At 45.4% G+C, this 20744-nt stretch overlaps 1 protein-coding gene across 1 annotated transcript in view; it reads right to left on the minus strand.

The window, feature by feature from the left end:
* Positions 1-11764, minus strand: part of LOC121471257 (quinone oxidoreductase-like protein 2) — a 30100-nt gene extending 18336 nt beyond the window's left edge. Inside the window, exons 1-6 of the mRNA XM_041721737.1 lie at positions 11471-11764; positions 9181-9277; positions 7405-7463; positions 6780-6845; positions 5797-5906; positions 4641-4722 (exon numbers count right to left, since the gene is read on the minus strand). Of these exons, the coding sequence (XP_041577671.1) occupies positions 4641-4722; positions 5797-5906; positions 6780-6845; positions 7405-7463; positions 9181-9277; positions 11471-11704 (648 nt within the window). The 5' untranslated portion in view covers positions 11705-11764. The remainder of the gene's footprint in view (positions 1-4640; positions 4723-5796; positions 5907-6779; positions 6846-7404; positions 7464-9180; positions 9278-11470) is intronic.
* Between the last annotated feature and the right edge of the window lie 8980 nt (positions 11765-20744).

The following is a 20744-nucleotide window of genomic DNA, read 5'->3' on the forward strand; positions in this document are numbered from 1 at the left end:
AGCTTCTGGTGATCCAGGATATGTACCAAAAGAGGCTCATCCTACCCACCCAGCTTTCAACCAAAGGGAATAACCAACAAAACCAGTGTGACAAAAAAAAAAAAAAAACAGTGTGACCTTGCTGCCCTAGGACCAGCCCCAATCCTACACATCAGGGCCAACACACAGCACCATCACACTTGGCCCTCCACACCCACTGGCCATGGGATCCACATTTCCAGGAATCCTGGAACCCCAATGAGTCTAGCTGGGAGATGGTTCAGGAGATAATCAGAAAGTCTTTCCCAAAAATAGATTAAACCATCATTTATTGAGTACCTGCTATGAGTCAAGATAGCAAGATACAGCAGTGTGATGGTGGGGAAGTACAGGTGGTGGCAGAAGTCCAAACGAGAGGTATCCAACCTAGTTTGAGATCTCAGAAGGCTTCCCAGAGGGTAAAACACAATTCAGTGGAAAGATCTTGAAGTTAGAAAGACCTGAGTTAAAATTCTGGCTCTGCTACTAACTAGCAGTGTCACCTACAACAAATTACTTAATAGGAACTAATTTACATAAAGCTTACTATGTGCCAGGTACTATTGTAAATGCTTTGCATATATTAATAACTCTCTTAGTCTTAGTAGCCCAATGATACACACACTATTAGCATCCCTCATTTTAGAGATGAAGAAACTAAAGCAAAAGAAGTTAAGGAACCTGCCCAAGGTCACATAACTAATGGGAGGCCCAACATCACACAACTAATGAGAAACAGAACTGGGACCCAACCCCAGGTTGTCCATCTCCAGACTTCATACTTTTAACCTCTGTGCTGTCCACCAGCTTCCCTAAGCTCCAGTTACCTCGTCCGTAAAGCAAGATTTATTTTAAAAAAGCAAATGCAATACTGTCCGTAAAGCATTTGGAAAACAAAGTGTTAGATAAATTGAATCTATTGCTGCACATACACAATCATTTATTCTATTTAAGCCTCATAGAACATTATGGGGGAGGTATAATTACTCCCATTCTATAGATGGAGACACAGACCTAGAGGTTAAGTAATTAACTCAGGATTAGCCAGGAAGTAGGTGGTAGAAAACCATTCAAACCCAGTGGTGCTGCCGGACTCCAGAGCCCATGCTTTTCCATTCCATCACCCTGGGAGAAAACCATGCTTAACACCTGGCAAGGATGACCATGGGCCAGACTGTGAGGCTGTGTGGGGTTCGGAAGCCTCCAGAAAAGCTTCAAACACGTAAGCACTGCCTAGAGGTACCTTGTTACTGAACAGCACCCACCAGCCCGAGCAGTTTGGCCCCAAGGTGACACTGAGAACTTGCATTCAAACACACAGCACCATCAGTGCCCTTAGAAGACTGCAAACTCACCCATAACTATCTGAAACTGAAAGCCACCCTCAAGTACTCCCCAGAGGAACCCTCAAGTAGCTTCACACAGCACCAGAGAGGGCAGACACCAGGCTAGGGTCAGGGACTTGACACCAATCTTGATTCTCACAAGGGCGCCATTGAGACCTGCCACAAACCATTGTATCCCCTGGTGCCTCACTTTCTTTATCTGTGAAATAGGGATAATAAACACATTACCCCTCTCCCAGGGGTTTGTCAGGATCAGGGGTATGATAATTGGTGTGGAGGCACTTTGAAAGCAATATGAAATGCTGCGAATAGAGGTTGTTCTCAAAATAACCTGTTCCAAGTGGGCGGCATGATGACACTTTTAAAGTTATTTTTATTATTTTGTTGTTGTTTGCTTTTGCTTAAAACCACTATGGTTGGGTGGCTGGGTGCCTGGGTGGCTCAGTCGGTTGAGCATCTGCCTCTGGCTAGGGTCATGATCCCAGGGTCCTGGGATGGAGCTCTGCCTCGGGCTCTCAGCTCAGCAGGAAGTCTGCTTCTCCCTCTCCCTCTGCCTGCTGCTCCCCCCTGCTTCTGCTCGCTCTCTTTCGCTCTCTCTCTGTCAAGTGAATGAATAAAATCTTAAAAAAAAAAACCACACACACACACACACAAACCATTATGGCTACTCAAGAAAATACAGCTTGGATTAATTTTAATATCTGAATTGAAGTCAATTTTTCTCTCTACTTAACCTACTATCACTATTCAAAACAAATGGTGCAATTTTATCTTCCTAGGAATGGTAGTCAGCAGTTCTAGACAATGAGACTAATTTTGGTCTCCCCACTGAGAGGTGCTAAAAGCCCTTGCTTTGACATGAAATGTGTTAATATTCCATGGAGAGCTTCTTGGTATCTAAAATTGCTTTCAGAACTCATATGCCCTTCCCAAAAAGAACTTAACCTGAAGAAATTCCAGAGCAATCCAATTATCTCCAAACCTGGGTATCTCGGTGCCTTCTGGATATCCCAACTGCATGTTCCACAGAAACCTCACACTTAATACTTAAACTGAGCTCACCATTTCCTCCTGTGTTCTCAACTGCAATAAATGGCAAATCCACAAGTTAACCTAGTTTGCTCCTTCCCACTCAATGTCTAATAATAACAGGAATCCTTTTTAAGAGATTCTTACCAACATGCCATGCCCTCTAACAGGCATATTGCACGTGTAATTTCAATATTCCCACAACGACCCCATATGAGGAAAGGTTTATTGTACCAAAGAGGAAAGCGAAGCAATTAAGCTAGAGGCAGTGTTGGAATCTGAACCTAGGTCAGACTAGCTTCAAATTCCTTGTTCCTTCAACTGTATTAGGATCAAACTCTCTATTTTTTTCTACTTTAGTATCTCTCAATTCATCGCTTCCAGTGCTTTGGGTCAAGTATCATCACCACTGGACTGGCTTGGATTGCTCCAAGGGGCTGCCCTACTGCCTCCAGACTACCCCTGACTTTGCCCTATCCTGCATCCCCATTGCTACCAGAATGAACTTGGCAAAATGCAAACATGACCACGTACCTCCTTGTTTAAAGTCCTTCATACCTCCTGATAGCTTCCACTAAGGGTTCAAATCCTTCAGTACCTCCTGATCTTGTCTCTGCTCACCTCCCTAGAGTCATCTTCCACCATTCTCCCACAGACCCTTTGCTCCATAGACGCTACTTTGCAATTCCAGGGAATGCATCATGTGAGATCCCATGTTTCTGATAATATGCCCTCCCACCACTGAAATGGCCTTCCCTTCCTTCCTTCCTCTATTCAACTGCTACCAGTCCTTCAGAAATCAGCTTAAATGTCTGCTGTCTCTAAGAAATCCTCCTTATCTGACACCTACCGCCTCAGAACGATGCCCTTGCAGAGATTTCGGTCTTTCTTTATTTATTCTTTCACTCAAGAAATAGTTTGGGGTTTTTTTTTTTTTTGTATATTTTTTTATTGGAGTTCGATTTGCCAACATATAGCATAACACCCAGTGCTGATGTGGGACTCGATCCCGGGACTGCAGGATCATGCCCCAAGCTGATCATGCCTCAATAACTATTTCTCCGGGGTGCCTGGGTGGCTCAGCGGTTGGGCATCCACCTTCAGCTTGGGGCATGATCCTGCAGTCCCGGGATTGAGTCCCACATCAGGCTCCCTGCATGGAGCCTGTTTCTCCCTCTGCCTCTGTCTCTCTGTGTCTTTCCTGAATAAGTAAATAAAATCTTTTTAAAAAGGGGATCCCTGGGTGGCTTAGCGGTTTGGCGCCTGCCTTTGGCCCAGGGTGCGATCCTGGAGTCCCAAGATCGAGTCCCACGTCGGGCTACCCACGTGGAGCCTGCTTCTCCCTCTGCCTGTGTCTCTGCCTCTCTCTCTCTCTCTCTCTCTCTCTCTCTGTGTGTGTGTGTGTGTGTCTATCATAAATAAATAAATCTTTAAAAAAATCTTTAAAAAAAAAGAAAAGAAATAGTTATTGAGTGCCTATTATGATCTAGGTACCATGCCAGCTGCTGGGACTACCGTAATGCACCATGCAGACACTGTCCTTGCCTTCAGTGGGATTACAGTTGAGTAGGAGGGAGACATTAATCCAATCATGACACAGGTAAAAGATAAACCACACACTGAGGTTCATACCACGAAAGAGAGATGTATAGCATGCTAGGAGACCACCTACAAACAGCTGGGGAAGTGGGGGAGCAGGGGGACGGGGGAGAGATTAACATCTCCTATAGGATAAAGAATAATTCCCTGAAGAAATGACATCTGAGTTTAAGTTTGAAGTCCAGCAGGGGTTGCTGGGTGGCTCAGTGGCTGAGAGTCGGCCTTGAGCTCAGGGTGTGATCCTGGGGTCCTGGGATCAAGTCCTGCATCAGGCTCTCCACAGGAAGCCTGCTTCTCTCTGTGTCTTCAAGAATAAATAAATAAAATCTTTAAAAAAAATTTTTTTTGAAGTGCAGGGGGAGACAGTTCAGAAGAGCATTATAGGGAAAGGGAACAGAATCTGCAGAGGCCATGAAGCAAGTCAGCTCTCACCAGGTTCTAGTAACTGGAAGGATGAATGATCTACTCCCAGGTCCCCTCACCAGTCCGCATGCAAATAAGATGGCAAGACCCTACTCTGGATTACTTTATATCCCAGTGCCTTACCTATGATATTTATGAATGAACAAATGAATATATTCTGTGTTTGAAAACTGGAGGTGTGGTGCTTTGTGGGTTTTTTTAATGGAGACCCTACCATGCAAGTACCTTAGCCTGAAGAATATTCGTTGCCACATCAATCACTGCAAGGCCAGTGGCTCCAGCAGCTGCCGTCACTAAAACAGTTTCTCTGCCAGAGAAAGGTGGGCATTACTTCAGAAACCTTCAAAAATCATCCAATCATATGATTTCATGACCACTCTAAAGCAAGAAGAGAACTTAAAGGCCATTTCATTCAACATTTCATGGAGACCCATTCTCTAGACGTTAGGGCTGGGTTATATCTGTGACTGCTTGATTGGTGAGAATTTGGTTGGGCTGAAGACTTCCTAGGAAAAATATTCCTTAATCCCTCTAGGGAACCTCTTCATCATGCCAGGAGCAACCCTTCCTTTGAGCTACCACTCCAATGTCTGCTTCAGAAATTCCGTCCTAAAATCATTCTCATACTAAACATTGCTGCATCTTTGATGGTGGTGATCAAGGAATGGCCACAGTTCAACTAAAGTCACTTCTCTGGAGCAATTCTGAGTCTCTCTGAAAAGGGCAAAAGGCATATATTTCAGATGAAGTAGGAAACCACTGCACCTTTGAGTTTGAAATACCACCGGTAGGCACACCCAGTCACGCCTCACAAGAACAAATACCATAGGATTCCATTAAAACCAGATGGAAACAAGTTTACATAAACCAACTCTCTCACATGTAAGAGTTTCTAGGAGGTGATCTCCAGAGTGGCCAGGTTTGAAAGAGGTATTTCTCCAAATTCATATTGGCCAATTTCATAGTCCACCATTCCATCTCAGACAAAAAGATAACCCCGCTGTCACCAGACCTGTCTGGTCATTACCTTCCTTTGGCCTTTCCTCACCCAAGCTGAACAAGAGCTAAAGGTCAGGGAGGGGAGGGGCACCTGTGTGGCTCAATAGGTTAAGCATCTGCCTTCGGCTCAGGTTATGATCTCAGGTCCCAGGATCGAGTGCTGTATCAGGCTCCCTGCTCAGCGGGAGTCTCTTCTTCCTTTCCCAAGCCCCATCCTCCCACGTTCATATTTTTTCTCTCTCTCAAATAAAGAAATAAAATCGTTAAAAAAGTTAAAAAATAAAGGTCAGGGAGGGGAAAGGTAGGGGCAAGGTCTTGCTGGGCACTTCTGATATCAGAAAGAGATACCATCTAGCTCTGGCTTGTCTACACAGCCTCTTACCCAGGCTGAGTGCATGCCCGATGCTCCAGAGCCAAAAGAGCAGTGCCATAGGATACAGGCAGGGTAGCGGCTTCTCGGAGGGAGACTCCTTCTGGAATCTGCCACAGTGTCTATAAAAAGAGATAAGAGTAATTTAGAGATTAAGCACATGTAACCTGTTCATAAAAGCAGCTCAGTAGGGGCACCTGGGTGGCTGAGTGGTTGAGCATCTGCCTTTGGCTCAGGTTGTGATCCTGAATAAGTAAATAAAATCTTTAAAAGAAAAGGAAAGAAAAGAAAAAAGCTGCTCAGTAAATATTACGATCTGATTGAGTGACTGATATGCCAATGAACCAAACCTGTCAGGAACCAAAAGCCACCGGAAGTCAAAACCAAGCAAGCTGTGACAGAGTTCAAAACTTGGGTGTATGGGTCTTCACAAATCCCAAGGCTAGTATCTGGCTTAGGAAGGAATCAAGTTTCAGAGAATGGAACCCATTCAGAGATGGTTCTATGGACATTTTACCTCAATAAAACTGTGGGAAAAACTGTGTACTCTTCACCATTAGGGGCCGCCATTCACATCCTGCGCAACCCTAGCCCACCACCCTGGCTGGCTCCATTCCCAGGACTATCTCTTTCACAAGCTGCACGTCCGGGAGAAACCTATTATATCCAGCTCAATGCCCCAAACCAGTTTTTCTACCAAAACTACCTATACTTCAATGGGACAGCCAGTCAGTTGCTCCAGGACTCAGAAAACAAAATGCCCTTCTTCGTCACACCGCTCCACACAAACAAAGCTCTGTGCAGGGTTGTCACACGGATACAGAAAAGGGTTTAGCATTTGAAAGAAGTGTTGGCTGAGGAACAAACACAAAGACAACAAATACAAAGAAGAGGGAGAGAAGGGTAACAAGGAATGAGAGCTAGGTGGAGATTAAAGAAAAGAAATGAGGAAAAAAAAAAAATTTCCAAGCATCAATATTGAGAGCTAGGGATACCTTTTGGTCAATGATGCATTCTTCAGCCATACCATTAAAGCCACTCACGCCAATAACTCGATCTCCCTGAAGAGAAAATACCATTAAGGGCTTGTTCAAATGCATGGCCTTGACATTTACCTCTTCCCAAATTAATCAAAAAAAAAAAAAAAAGAAAGAAAGAAAGAAAATCTTTCTCTCTGACCCCATAAGATATAGGTTTGCCATAATCACTTATTCAGAGTTAATGTTTGGTAAATAATTCAACCATTTTCTCAGTACCCCCACCGGGATGCCAAGATGTTATGAGCACATTCTGGACAGGACAGAGTATGGAAAAAGTTGAAGTAAATTAGAATCCCAGAATTTTTTTCACAAGAGGCTGAAATTTGAGAATTTTCTATCCTCTCAGTGACTGAAGACTAAGGTACTGCCTTCTTTAGTAATAAAAGGTTTTACGAAGCCAGGAACTTCCACTGGCTTCCTTCCTCCAATTCAGAATTCATTTCTTCCCCCTTCATCTCGGTTTCCCCTCTGGTGTCTGTTGGCAAAGGCCAAGAGAAGTAAGATCCTTTGGCTATAGATGAGGTTAGCACATGTCTCATAGCTACACACACATCAATTCCTTAGATTTCCACTCATTTACCTTTTTCACTGTGCTGACATCTGCGCCTGTCTCCAATACAATCCCAGAAAACTCCATTCCTAAAACAAATGGTTTAAACACTAGGTTATCTAGAAAGCCCAGCTCCACAGAGGCAGGAAAAGCCTGATCAACAGGCCGTTCTATCCGTTTTCTAGAGCTGAGATGGTTTTAGTGTCCCCCCACCCCTCAAGGAAGAACATCCTACCCAAAACACAGGAAAGGGAACTTAAGATTTCTTTTTCTTTAAGATTTTATTTATTTATTCATGACACAGAATGAGAGAGAGAGAGAGACAGAGACAGAGACACAGGCAGAGGGAGAAGCAGGCTCCATGCAGGGAGCCTAACGTGGGACTCGATCCCGGGTCTCCAGGATCATGCCCCGGGCTGAAGGCGGCGCTAAACCGCTGGACCATGGGTGCTGCCCGGAACTTAAGATTTAATGATCACAACCTGAAAAGCTATGGCAGTCCCATTCTTACCAAGACACAACTGAAAATTTCAAGAATGGGCAAAAACAGAATCACAGATACACAAGTAAGTTTGATCCTGCTCACTGGGGCCTTGGGCTCTTTACAGTACCCCAATTACAACATTCATCATATTACATTTATCTGTTTCTGTGTCTCCTCTTGTGGACTATGAGGCCCTCAAGGGGATGAACTATATTTATCCATAAAGTTCTTGGTTCAATTTGGATGAACTGATGTCCGCTCTTTACTATTCACCTCCAAAATTTCTGAATTTAACGATCATACATTTCCCACTTGAGCTGCCAGAGGAATAACTCAATTGAGTATGACATTTCTCCCCATCCAGCATGTCAGCAAATACAGAGGGAAATGGTTCCAAATGTTGAGACACAACCAAACACCCTGAGGCCAAAACACAGCAACTATTTTGCAATCACTGTATCCTTAATAGTATATGTCTGTATAAAATATACATGTACTATATACACAACAGGCTATACTTATATCTCTCTTTAACTAAATTCCAGCAACAAAAAGCAGTCATTTGTCCGCATACTTGAGATCTAAATGTAATCAGATTGGGCATAATTAAAATCAGACAGTGGACTGCTAGAAATGTATAAACTCTTTTTCTTCTTTCTGATCTTCTGATATTCGGTTTCTTTAGGAATGTGTTTGTGAGGACTGAGAGTTTTAGCTGCAAACAGATGTTTATGACCCTTCAGTGAAAAAACAAAACTGAGGCACTAACAAGGTATGTAAGGGAATGACGAGGGCCGAGGATTCTGATCAGAACTCTGCTGAACACAATATGTAAAAATTCATTTGCTCATTTATGCATCATTAAAGTTTTTGTTGAAGGCAGCTCGGATGGCTCAGTGGTTTAGCGCCGCCTTCAGCCCAGAGTGTGATCCTGGGGACCTGGGATCGAGTCCCACATCAGGCTCCCTGCATGGAGCTTGCTTCTCCCTCTGCCTGTGTCTCTGCCTCTGTGTGTGTGTGTGTGTGTGTATGTGTGTGTGTGATGAATAAATAAATAAAATATTTTAAAAAATAAAATAAAGTTTTTGTTGAGCATCTACTAGGAGCCAGGCACAATGCTAAGATAGGGGATAAAACCAGGGGCGAGACAGTCATAGAACCTTCCCTCAAGGGGCTCACAATCCAGTGCTTCTAATTAGCGGCGAGGCTGACAAAGCCGAAGCATCGCTGCCAACAGGCAAGCATCACCAGTGATGAAGCACACGGTTCTGAAAACTCTGTAGCTTCTTTCCCAACCAGTCATTTGGTCCCTTCATACTCACCAGGTGTGAAAGGAAGTTGGGGTTTTTCCTGATACTGACCACGGCAGACCAAAATATCAGCAAAATTAACTCCACAGAAATGGACATCAACCCTGACCTGCAAAGGAAACATAAGAGCAGAAAGTGCCTGGGTGCTTTCTCTTTTACTTCAGCCTTCAGCTCAGGTGGTCATCCCAGGGTGCCAGGATCAAGTCCCACGTTGAGCTCCCTATTGAGTGGGGAACCTGCTTCTTCCTCTCCCTCTGCAGCTCTGCTCTGCTGTCTCTCTCAAATAAATAAATAAAATCCTTAATTAAAAAAAAAAAAAGGAAACAGCAACAAAGCAGAGTTCATGTCTGTGGGGACGAAGTTCATTCAACTGCACCAAAATATTTCCTGAATGTCTACTATATGCCAAACACTGAATTAAGTGCCAGTGTGTAATCATGAAGCAAAATGGACAAGGTTCTTGCCTTCATGGAGCTAAGACTGTGGGAGAGACAGACATCAGATTACAGCCGTACCACCTGAACACACCCGATCTCATCCAATCTCGAAAGCTAAGCATGGGTAGGCCTGGTTAGTACTTGGATGGGATTAGTCAGACATCAGCCAAGTAACTGTGATGCTTTGTGTGTTAAATTACAACTCTTACACAAAATGTTAGAGAGAAATACATGGTGCTATGAAAGTGCATAATAGGGTCATCTGGCCTTTTGTTATGATGGCATGTGCAAAAGTCCTGTGATAGGCACAAAAGAAAAACCAGCGAGCTTAGAGCACAAAGAGGTGAAAGAGATAGGGCTAGGGCTACAGAGCAGAGACCACACCATCCAGTGGGGTGTAGTCTTTACTGAGGCTCTGCGTCTTCACAGTAGAACAGTGGGAAGCCATTAAAGGGTTTTAAGCAGTGGGGTAACGTGACCAGCTATTTTCTGGAGGCCAGTTCTAGGACTCAAGCTTCTGTGTTTCAGGCCCATGCCAGAGCAGAGGCAGCCTTGCACAGTGTAGCCAGCACTTTTTCTAGACCCTGGAAGCCAGTGGTTCTCAAAGTCTGGTTCCCAGACCACTGGCTCCAGTGTCACCTGGGAGTTTCCCTAGCCATTCAGATTCTCAGGCGTCACCCCAATCTTTGGAATCACTCTGGGGACAAAGCTCAGCAATCTGTTCTAACGAGCCCCAGGTGATTGTGACACAGGCTGAAGAGGGAGAACAGGGCCGAGAACAGGAGAAAACGAAGGCTGAGAGAGAGAATCACTGACATTCATTTATTTGTTTGCTTACATTCCCAATTTAGTACAGAAGAAGCCATGTTGGTGACAAGATAGTTCTATGGACAAAATGCATCCATTCAGCGATGTTTTGAGTGTCTGCCATGTGCCAGGCACCGTTCCAGAGCATGAGGATTTGATGGTGAGAAAACTCACAGAGACCCAACTCTCCTGAGCTAATTCCTACGAGGCAGTGCCTGGGCAAATACCAGAACCCAGAAGCCCAGCCTTCAACCTGTGCACCCTGTGTGCATGACACACATGTGTGGCGCACACAGGTCCTCAAGCCGCTGCACCTCGATTCAAGGACAATTCAAGAATGACCCTCCTTCAGCACACGAATCCCAGGAAGCAGACCGGCTGCCATCATATGCCCGCTCAAATAATCCAGTTCACAACAGGGTCCCTGCTAGCAAAGTGACACTTCAGGACTGAAGCTGCATGGCTCCCTCTCATCAGGGATCCCTGACACTGAGGCTCACTGCTTGCTTGACCTTGTCAGAGGTTCTCATTCTCCATTCGAGGTGACACTGTGTCACCAGAGGGGTTACCCGGAAGGGCCAAAGTGACCTCCACATTTCACTGGAAATGGCCACGATCCTAAATACCCCCACCCCAAATCCCTGCACTACACCAGAGGAGGGCACCAGGCACATACTCAGAATTACAGGACAGACGCGACAGGCTGGTCTGGGAGAGGAGGGAGGACAGATCATTAAATGCTGACACCGAAGCGGAAGCCAAGGATGGGGTCCATTTATGTGTACTGAAGCAACCCCCTGCAAGTGCTTACGCAAAGTCGTGTGCGACTCAGAATTGTCTGTTTCTAAGGCCACAGCTCTGGGGCCTTGGGCAAGAGGCCGACGTTTAGGTGGGGGGGGGGGGGGGGGGCAAAGGAGGCCGCTGCGCTCCGGGCTCCCGGGCGCCCCCTAGCCGAGCACTCGGGAACTCCGAGCAGGACGCGGCCTGCCGGGTGGGGTGTGCGTGGCGGCCGCGGGCAGGGTGACCGCGAGCCCCGGGGTCCCGGGGGCCCCCCCTACCTCGTGAGGCCGGACAGGCCGGGGGCCCACCTCCTCGACGGCCAGGGGCTGCTTGGGCTCCACGCACAGTGCGGCGCGGTAGTGACGGCCGCGGCCCGGGCCCGCGCTCCTGCAACACAGCGAGGGGCGCGTCACTGGGGGAGCCCCGGCCGGCCTTGGGGCTCGGGGGCGGTCGGGGCCGCAGCTGCGGAGCCACGCCCGAGGGAGGCGCCGGCCCCAAGCCGCCGCCGCCATGGTCCGGAGCGGGGAGTCACGCGAGGGGTGGCCCGAGGTGGCCCGGCCCCGGGGACCGCGGAAGAGCGTGCGAGAGCGCGGGGCGGGGCGGGGCGCGGGGGCCGGTGGTGGAGCCGCTGCAGGGGAAACAAGGCAAATCAAGGGAATAGACCGGCCGGGATGGAGGCTCTTGACAGTTTACTAGCAATTTAGGAGACTTTTTTTTAGATATTTTATTTATTTATTCAGAGAGACACAGAGAGAGAGAGGCAGAGACACAGGCAGAGGGAGAAGCAGGCTCCATGCAGGGAGCCCGACGTGGGACTCGATCCCGGGACCCCAGGATCACGCCCTGGGCCGAAGGCAGGCACTAAACCGCTGAGCCACCCAGGGATCCCCCAGGAGACTTTTAAATTTTTTTTTTTTTTTTTTTTAATTTATGATAGTCACAGAGAGAGAGAGAGAGGCAGAGACACAGGCAGAGGGAGAAGCAGGCTCCATGAACCGGGAGCCCGACGTGGGATTCGATCCCGGGTCTCCAGGATCGCGCCCTGCGCCAAAGGCAGGCGCCAAACCACTGCGCCACCCAGGGATCCCCCCCAGGAGACTTTTAAAACCACGGTTGGTGGGGATGTCTGGGGGCTCAGCAGTTTGGCGCCTGCCTTCAGCCCAGGGCATGATCCTGGGGTCCCGGGATCGAGTCCCACGTCGGGCTCCCTGCATGGAGCCTGCTTCTCCCTCTGCCTGTGTTTCTGCCTCTCTCTCTGTATGTCTCTCATGAATAAATAAATAAAATCATAAATAAATAAATGAATGAATAAATAAATAAATAAATAAATAAATAAATAAATAAAAATAAAACCACGATTGGTGACATTCGAATAGCACTTCTTGGGTCCTCTGCACTGCGAAATCCTAAGTGTTTGGGTTAAAGGCCGCAAGGACTGCATCAACACCTTACCGGAGCTCAGTTCTTCTTGTTACTAATTTTTCTCACATTTGCAGGACTATTTACACTAAAATTATTTGGTTACTAGTAATCCACAGTTGAATGATCTTACACGGATCTAAAGAATACTTTCAATTAAAGGCAGGCCCAAAGCTGGTGGTTTTTATATTCCTGATGCCTCTGTTATGCCTGGTACATAGTAGATGCTCAGTAATAGACTCAGTCACTACTTAATTCCTTGGTGAACAGGTATACTCTGAAAAAACACAACCATGTGATCTGTGAAACATTATAAAACTGGGTAGATTTCTGTTGTAACAGTAACCAAATGTTTACATATTAGCAAGGTAAAAGAAGCTCTTAATCCGAGGAGGAAGAGTAGTATATCATTTGATAGATGGCTTTTAAACACACCTTGATGCCTTTAAAAGACATCTGGTCAAAAAACAGCCTCTCAGGTTCAAGTCCAGCTCTATCACTTATCTGTGTGGCTTTGGCATTACAACTGATGGCTGTGGGCCCCAGTTTCCTCCTCTCTACATGAAAACATGGGACAGGATAAATCCAGAATTGCCCAATTCTTTCAACCTTTTGGTAGAAAATAGTCCAAGATGGCAAATGACCTGGAAGGAATGATCAGGAGTGGAATAAAGGGAAATTAGAAAGCAAAAATGAAGTAGCAATGTACTCCTGAATTCTGGTCTAGAAGTTTGGGTAAGAGAGGAATCCAAAGAGCAACTGGTTGGCTCAGTCAGTTAAGTGTCTGCCTTCTTTCAGCTCAGGTCATGATCCCAGAGTCCTGGGACTGAGCCCTACATCGGGCTCCCTGCTCTACGAGGAGCCTGCTGTGTCAAATAAATAAATAAAATATTTTTTAAGAAATTAAAAAATAAGGGATGCCTGGGTGGCTCAGCAGTTGGGTGGCTGCCTTCCACTCAGGTTGTGATCCCAGGACCAAGTCTGCATCCGGCTCCTGCAAAGAGCCTGCTTCTCCCTCTGCCTATATGTCTCTGCCTCTCTCTCTCTCTCTCTCTATGTCTCTCATGAATAAATAAATAAATAAATCTTTTTAAAAATTAAAAAATAAAAAGGGAGAGGAATTCAAGAACCAGGTCCCCACCACAGGTGTGCAGTAGAGGTCCCTGCCAGAGAATTTGAAAAGTCATTTTAGCCCTTGACACTTTCAGGAGGGAACTCAAACCTAAGAGGAACAAGGACTAGACAGCAAGAAGATGAAAGAACTTTATTTCCAATGAATGCTTTGTGAACTCTTAGTCATGAGGCACATAAAATCAAACCAGGAATCAAAATGAACATTCTGGTTGCCAAATAACAGTGAGCAACAATAAACCTCAAGTTTATGAAGTGTGAAACAAGGATTGATTGTTCTGAGGATGAAATGAGTTGCTACATATGGAAAATGTTTTATAAAATATTAGGTATTTGTACAAGATATAAAGCAAGCAATTTTTAATTGAACTCCTTGAAAGTAGCAACCATTTCTTAATCTCTTTTATGTTTGAAGGGCTCTGCACATACAATACTTTTAGGCATTTAATACATGTTTATCTAACAAATTGTTAAATGAGCACTCAATTATCTCATCAATTTTCCAGATAATTGGAAGTATCTTTAAGCATCAGGTCTTTTATTTTTGATTAAGTATTTTTATGGAAATTTTTTCTATTGTGGTTTTCATAATATCCTTGTCACTCTCAGGGAGTATGAAAATCAGTGAGTTTCGGGGAAATCTATCAATATGGCATTCTACATTTCTAATGATATCTGAAAAAAATAGTAAAAGTCTCTTTAAGAAGAATCTTGGAGGGAGATGAAAGTGTCTTCACTAAATGAAGTGATTTAAGCATTTACATGCAAAACCACTTCCACATTTCCAAAGAGTTTCAAAGGTAAGTGACAAGGCATTCAATAGTAGTTGCTATAGTAGCAAAAGAAATATTTAGCCTATCCATGGATTGATCGAAGTGCTGCCACCACACAGCACTGTCTTGTTATTGTTATCATTTCTGGTTATTTTGTCTTAATTGAGGGCCAAAGGGCAGAGTGGACAGGAAAAATAAAATTGGAGCCCTGGGGAAGACTCAGGCCAAACAGCCATATCTCAACTGATCTGTCCTCTGAAAAGAATAAGAAAGAATCCAGAGCTGCCCTGCAAACCAGTTCAAGGGGCTCCTAGGAAGTTAAAGAGTAATATATGACTCTTCCTTCTGGTACCACTCACATGAAGAGATAATATTTAACATCCAGAAGCTGCTGGAGAGCTGAGGGTGGAGAAGCAAAGTCAGAGGTGAATACACAAGCAGCTATATTTTTACAGAACAATGGACAAATAATATATGAGCAATATTAGCACTATACAGGATTATGCCAAAAGTGTAAAGGTATCCCCACCATTATAATGCTTTATCCAATAGTTTGTCAGCTCCTCGGTAATAGAGACTGTGTCTCAGTTTAGTATTGCCATTATAGATAGAAACTATTACTTTTGAGTTTAGTATTGCCATTATAGATGATAGAAATTATTACTTTCTGCCACAGTAATGTCCTCCAAGATTCCCGAGGTGTGGCAGATTAGTTTGCCTTTTCACTGAATTCCCCCAGATTGCTCTTTCTGATTGCTGCAGTTGGGGTTAACTTTTATCAACCTCAGGCATGAACCACATAGTATGTATTGACCTTCCACTCTATTCCAAAAACTGTGTAAGCTGTGCTATGTCACTTATTTGCTCCAATATTCATGGAATCATAGAATTTCAGAGCTGGGATTGATCTCACGATAATCTAATCAAACTGCTTTACTTACAAGCCAGAAAGCTGAGGCTCAGAAAGAGACTGGCCCGAGGTCACAGTGCAGGGTTAATGGCAAGAGTAGCATTAAGATCTGGCTTTCCTGGGGTGTCTGGGTGACTCAGTCAGTTAAGCACCTGCCTTCCGCTCAGGTCATGATCTCAGAGTCCTGGAATTGGGCTCCCTGCTCAGTGGGGAGTCTGCTTCTCCCTCTCCCTCCACACCCTGTCCTCTGCTCCTGTGCACTCTCTTTCTCTCTCTCAAATAAATAAATAAAACCTTTAGAAAGAGAAAAAAAGGATCCAGCTTTCCTGATTTCCTGCTTGTTTCTCTTTCTACCAAGCTCTTTGGCATTCACTCAACACTAGACACCATAATAATACTATTTCACATTTTCACAGAGCTTCATAGGTTGCAAATCACTGTCACCCAGATTAGTTCATCCTGCCATTGTTAAGTGTAATAATAATTATCATTACAACTAGCGCTTATTGGTAACATTACAAACCAGTCAATAAGTGCTTTTGCATGATTTTATTAGTCCTGCAATCATCCTGCTACGGTATACTATTATTTTCACTCTTTCATGGATCAGATATGTAGGCTTAAGGAGGTGAAGTCAGTAACTTGCCCAAGGCCACAGTTTGGAAATGGAGCCAGTTAGGGAAGCCTCTGGATTGCCCAATGCCCGAGCCACGACATCGGTATCTGGGTACCAGCTGCCCACTGTGCCTCCCCTCACATCCCCCTCCAGAGCAAACAAAGAAGCTTTTGTAGCGTATGTTTTAAAGCTATGCTTTGCTTGTGGTTTTAAGCTTAATTTTATAGGAATTTTACAGTAGTTCTAGTCTAGAAAAGAGAGGAACTCCCTGAAGGAGAGAATATAGAAACAGCAGCCTCCAGGGATGTGTGCAGTTGAGAGACAGGAGCAGGCAAGGAACACATGATTAGGAGTTACTACCCTATTCCAGGTAGCCATAAGCTTGAAAATGGATGGTTTTCATTTAGATTTAAAATATCATATGTGAGATTAAGACTGTGATTATGTGAAGTAGTTTTCACACACACACACACACACACACACACACACACACATACACGATTTTAATGAAACAATGTGCTGACCGGGTTGCCTGGTTACCAGCCATCACTTCAGCAGGTACCAGCAGGCATTTGGGCAAAATTCCTGGCACCCTGACGGGCCAATTTGGAAGCAGTGGTGGCCCGAACAAATAGCTGCCATGGCCCCCAAAACTAATCACCGGTATTTGATGCAGGGATCTATTTTCCATCTTAAACTATAATTATGGAACCAGTTTACAAGTTCCCAAGCATTCTGGCAACTTTATGAAGCTTTTCCAACCCCTCCTCCCCGAGGGAGAACAAATTCTTCCCTTCCGTGTGTTTTCCCAGAGAATGTCGTATAAACCTGTATTAGCTTGCTAATTTCTTTGTTCAGGTAGTATTTATCTGTCTTTCTATCCCAGCAGCTGAGCTGTGAGCATCATGGATAGGTCTGATGCTAGCATAGCAAAGCAAAAAGAATTGGGGCCTTGAAATCACATGTACTTATGTGTGATTCCGACTTAGCTGCTTACTTATGATGACCTTGGGAAAGTTATTTATCCTCTCTGGGCTTCCATATCCTCATATGGGAGGCAAGCACAGTAATCCCCACCTCAGGTGGTGGTTGAGAATTAAGCAAGGGAAGGGAGTCATGGCAGCACTCAGTAAATGGCAGCTCCCACTACGAAGACAGTCCCAGCCCTTGAACCTCTCACCATCTAATGGAGCGAGGCACATTTAATTAGGCATCAAAGATGCCTGTGATATGTCCTGTGACAGTGGGCTGCAAAGGGGCTGGGGCAGCACAGGGGAAGGTCAACCTACCCCAGCTGGAGAGCATCATTTCAAGAGAGCCTCCCAGAGGAAAGAAGAGGAAGAAGTCAGCAGACAGAAGGCACAGCTAAACAAGTCCCAAGCAAAGGAGCACAGGAGAGAGAATGTGGCATGTTCAAGACACTGTAAATGGTCAGCTATGACTAAAATTATGGCTTGAGCTAGAGAATGTGGAGAGACCAGGCTGGAGAAGCAGGTAGTATGTAACAAGGGCATATAGGTTTCCAGCTTCACCACTTCTCAGCCGTATATCCTCCTCCAAGCATCTTCTTTCTGAGTCTCAGTTTCTCCATTTGTAAAGTGATTGTGATTACTATTCTATGTAAAGTGCCTGGCACAGAATATACATTTTTAAAAAGATTTTATTTATTTATTCAAGAGAGACATCGAAGGAGAGGCAGAAACAGGCAGAGGAAGAAGCAGGCTCCCTGTGGGGAGCCGGATGTGGGACCAATCCCAGGACCCTGGAATACATTATCTGAGCCAAAGGCAGACACTCAACCACTGAGCCCCCCAGGTGCCCCTACATTTTTTAAAAAGTAGCAAGTAGGGATCCCTGGGTGGCTCAGCGGTTTAGCACCTGCCTTTGGCCCAGGGCACAATCCTAGAGTCCCAGGATCGAGTCCCAGGTCGGGCTCCTGGCATGGAGCCTACTTCTCCCTCCTCCTGTGTCTCCTCTGCCTCTCTATGTCTATCACAAATAAATAAGTAAATTAATTAATTAATCAATCTTTTTTTAAAAAGTAGCAAGTATTACTTATCTGTTTATCTAGGATGGGCTTGGTTGGTTGACCCATAGGACACACTCATTTTGATTGAATCGATGAAAGGATGAATGATTGGGTGAATTCATTCACTTTACACATATTTAATAAATACCATCCGTGTGCCAGACACTGTTCTAGTCACTGGGGATACAGCAGTGAGCATAACAGACAAAAAATCTCCGCCCTGGTGGGACTCCCAGTTCATCCATGAAGAAGGAAAAGGACGCCTCTTGTGTCTGTGATGGGCCAGTCTACTTCAGAGTCCTGACGACCCAGGTAGCTCCAGGGTTATCTATCTGATGAAAAGCCGATCAACTGACAAAGCAAGTTTCTAAGAGGTCTGGACGTGAGCCCCACCTCTTAACAATAAGAAGGCTTGCGCCCCTCCCTTAATGCTGCTCACTTATCAGCCCCCAACTTCCTGCCGTGATCCAGAGGAACTGGTGAGTTGTGTTGTTGGCAGGAAGAAATGTCGAGAAGGGCTCAGTTCATTCTTGGGTTCTCGGTCTAAAGTGGTGGCAAGAGGAAATAGGAAAGCAGCACGCACACAAAAAGGCTACCGAGAGGGAGATTGGCCTCTGAGAGCTGCCAAGTGATAAGGGAGATAAGGGAGATTTGCCCAACTCAGCAGCCTTGCGCTGCGTGGAGGTTTTATTTCAATAGCAGGATAATCATATTTCACATGTGTGTATCTCTTTACAGAAAGGGTTGGCCTGGGGGTGGATCTCATTTAATCCTCAGAAGGACTACAAGGTAGGAATTAACCCTATTTGATCCCATCTGGCTGCTTTAAATTAACTCTTCCCTCGCCACCGCCTCCCGCCCTGGGGTATAGAACCATACCAAGTTTCAGTTAGAGACCGAAACAAGGAAGACTTTCCTTCATCCCTCTTCCCTCTCCAGCTAACACCCTATTCATCTCCACGCCCCTCCCCCCCAGCCCCATTGCTCTTCTTCCATTCACTCTCCCCTGGGATCTTCCCCTAAGTGCCCTGAAGTTGTTCTCGGTACCATCACTACCGACGTCCATCTGCCCAGTCCAATCAGTCCAATGGATGCCAGTCCGTCCACACCATCACGAGCCTCCAGCAGCATTTGGAGCCAGTCTCTGCCAGTTTCCCCCTATTGAGCCCACTCCTTCTCAGCCCTGCCCTTGCTACCAATGTTTTTTTCTACCACCCCTCTCTCTCTCTCTCTACATGAACTCACTTTTCATCTTCAAAATCCTGCTGGAGGGACACCTGGGTGGCTCAGCGGTTGAGCTGCCTTCAGCGCAGGGCATGATCCTGAAGTCATGGGATTGAGTCCTACATCGGGCTCCCCACATGGAGCCTGCTTCTCCCTCTGCCTGCGTCTCTGCCTCTCTCTTTCTGTGTCTCTCGTGAATGAATAAATAAAATATTTTTTTTTTTAAATCCTGCTGGAGCTTCCAATCCATGGGACCTCCCTAACCACAGTGTCCCCACCTCTCACCTCTTTCTTGCTCTTCTCCCCCTCCTCTTGCCTTCTTGGCCACTCTTCCATGGCTTCGGGAAAGCACAGATCATGTTGTGTTGGGACTATTTGTGTGTCCATGTTCCCCAGATTAGGAACAAGTTCAGGATGGATTCAGTGACTTCTCCATGTTTACATTCTTGGTGCCTGGCTCCGGGTCTGGCACATGAGAGATACTTGGGTTTGGAGGTGTTTTGCAAATTCTCAAGAGTCAAACAGCTAGGGAGCTCCTGGCTGGCTCAGCTGGTAAAGCATGCCACTCTTGATTTCAGGGTCATGAGTTCAAGCCCCATGTTGGGCGTGGAGCCTACTCTAAAAAAATAAAAATAATTTTAAAAAATGGAAAAGAGCCAAATATGTGATAGACCCTCATCTTCTTACTTTAAAGGAGTCAGTCTCTCTCCCTCAGCACAGAAAAGAACCCCATTGCAAGTCTTAATCCTAAAGGCTTCAACCCCAGCAAATTATAGAAATCAATAGGCAAGATGGCAGGAAGGATTTCCTTCTTCCCCACAAACAGTGCCTTGCTACCAGGTGTGGAAGGATTGTTTGGTGTTTGTAGCCTTCCTTTTGCAAACTCCAGGATAAGAGAAGAAGGAAGAAAAAAAAAAAGAAAACCACCTCCCATTTCTTCCTCCCAGTGGACAGTCACTGCTATCACTTCCTTTTGAGCCAGGAGGCAGGAAGTCTACTCTGGCTCATGAGACTCCCGATTGGAGGGGTTAGAGAAGGACTTTGCAGCTGGGCCGGCTCTGAATAGGACCACTACCATCCTGAAATAATCCTCCAGAGGAAACTTTCATAAGGTAGCCACAGATACACCTGGAAGGAAGGAAACGCCCCTCTGCACCAGGAATAAACAAGCTTTCTAGGGAGAGGCTCTGAAATCAGACAATGTGTGCAAGGCCAATTACAAGCTCAAGTTCCACCCAAATACACACAATCAAAGGCTTTATAAGGCCATCATTACAAGCACGAGGCCCTCCTGCTGTTTGGGCAACATTTTAGTGCTGCAGTGAAGCAAGATAAATGTCATCAAAGCAACAAGGTAAAGACAGACCCATTCGGCAGTGCTTTGTTTTGACCCGATGAGTCACTTCGCCTTGTCATTTCTAACCCTGGGAGGGGGAGAAGGAAATGGAGA

The sequence above is a fragment of the Vulpes lagopus genome, chromosome 1 (assembly GCF_018345385.1).
Source record: "Vulpes lagopus strain Blue_001 chromosome 1, ASM1834538v1, whole genome shotgun sequence".
Taxonomy (NCBI): Eukaryota; Metazoa; Chordata; class Mammalia; order Carnivora; family Canidae; genus Vulpes; species Vulpes lagopus.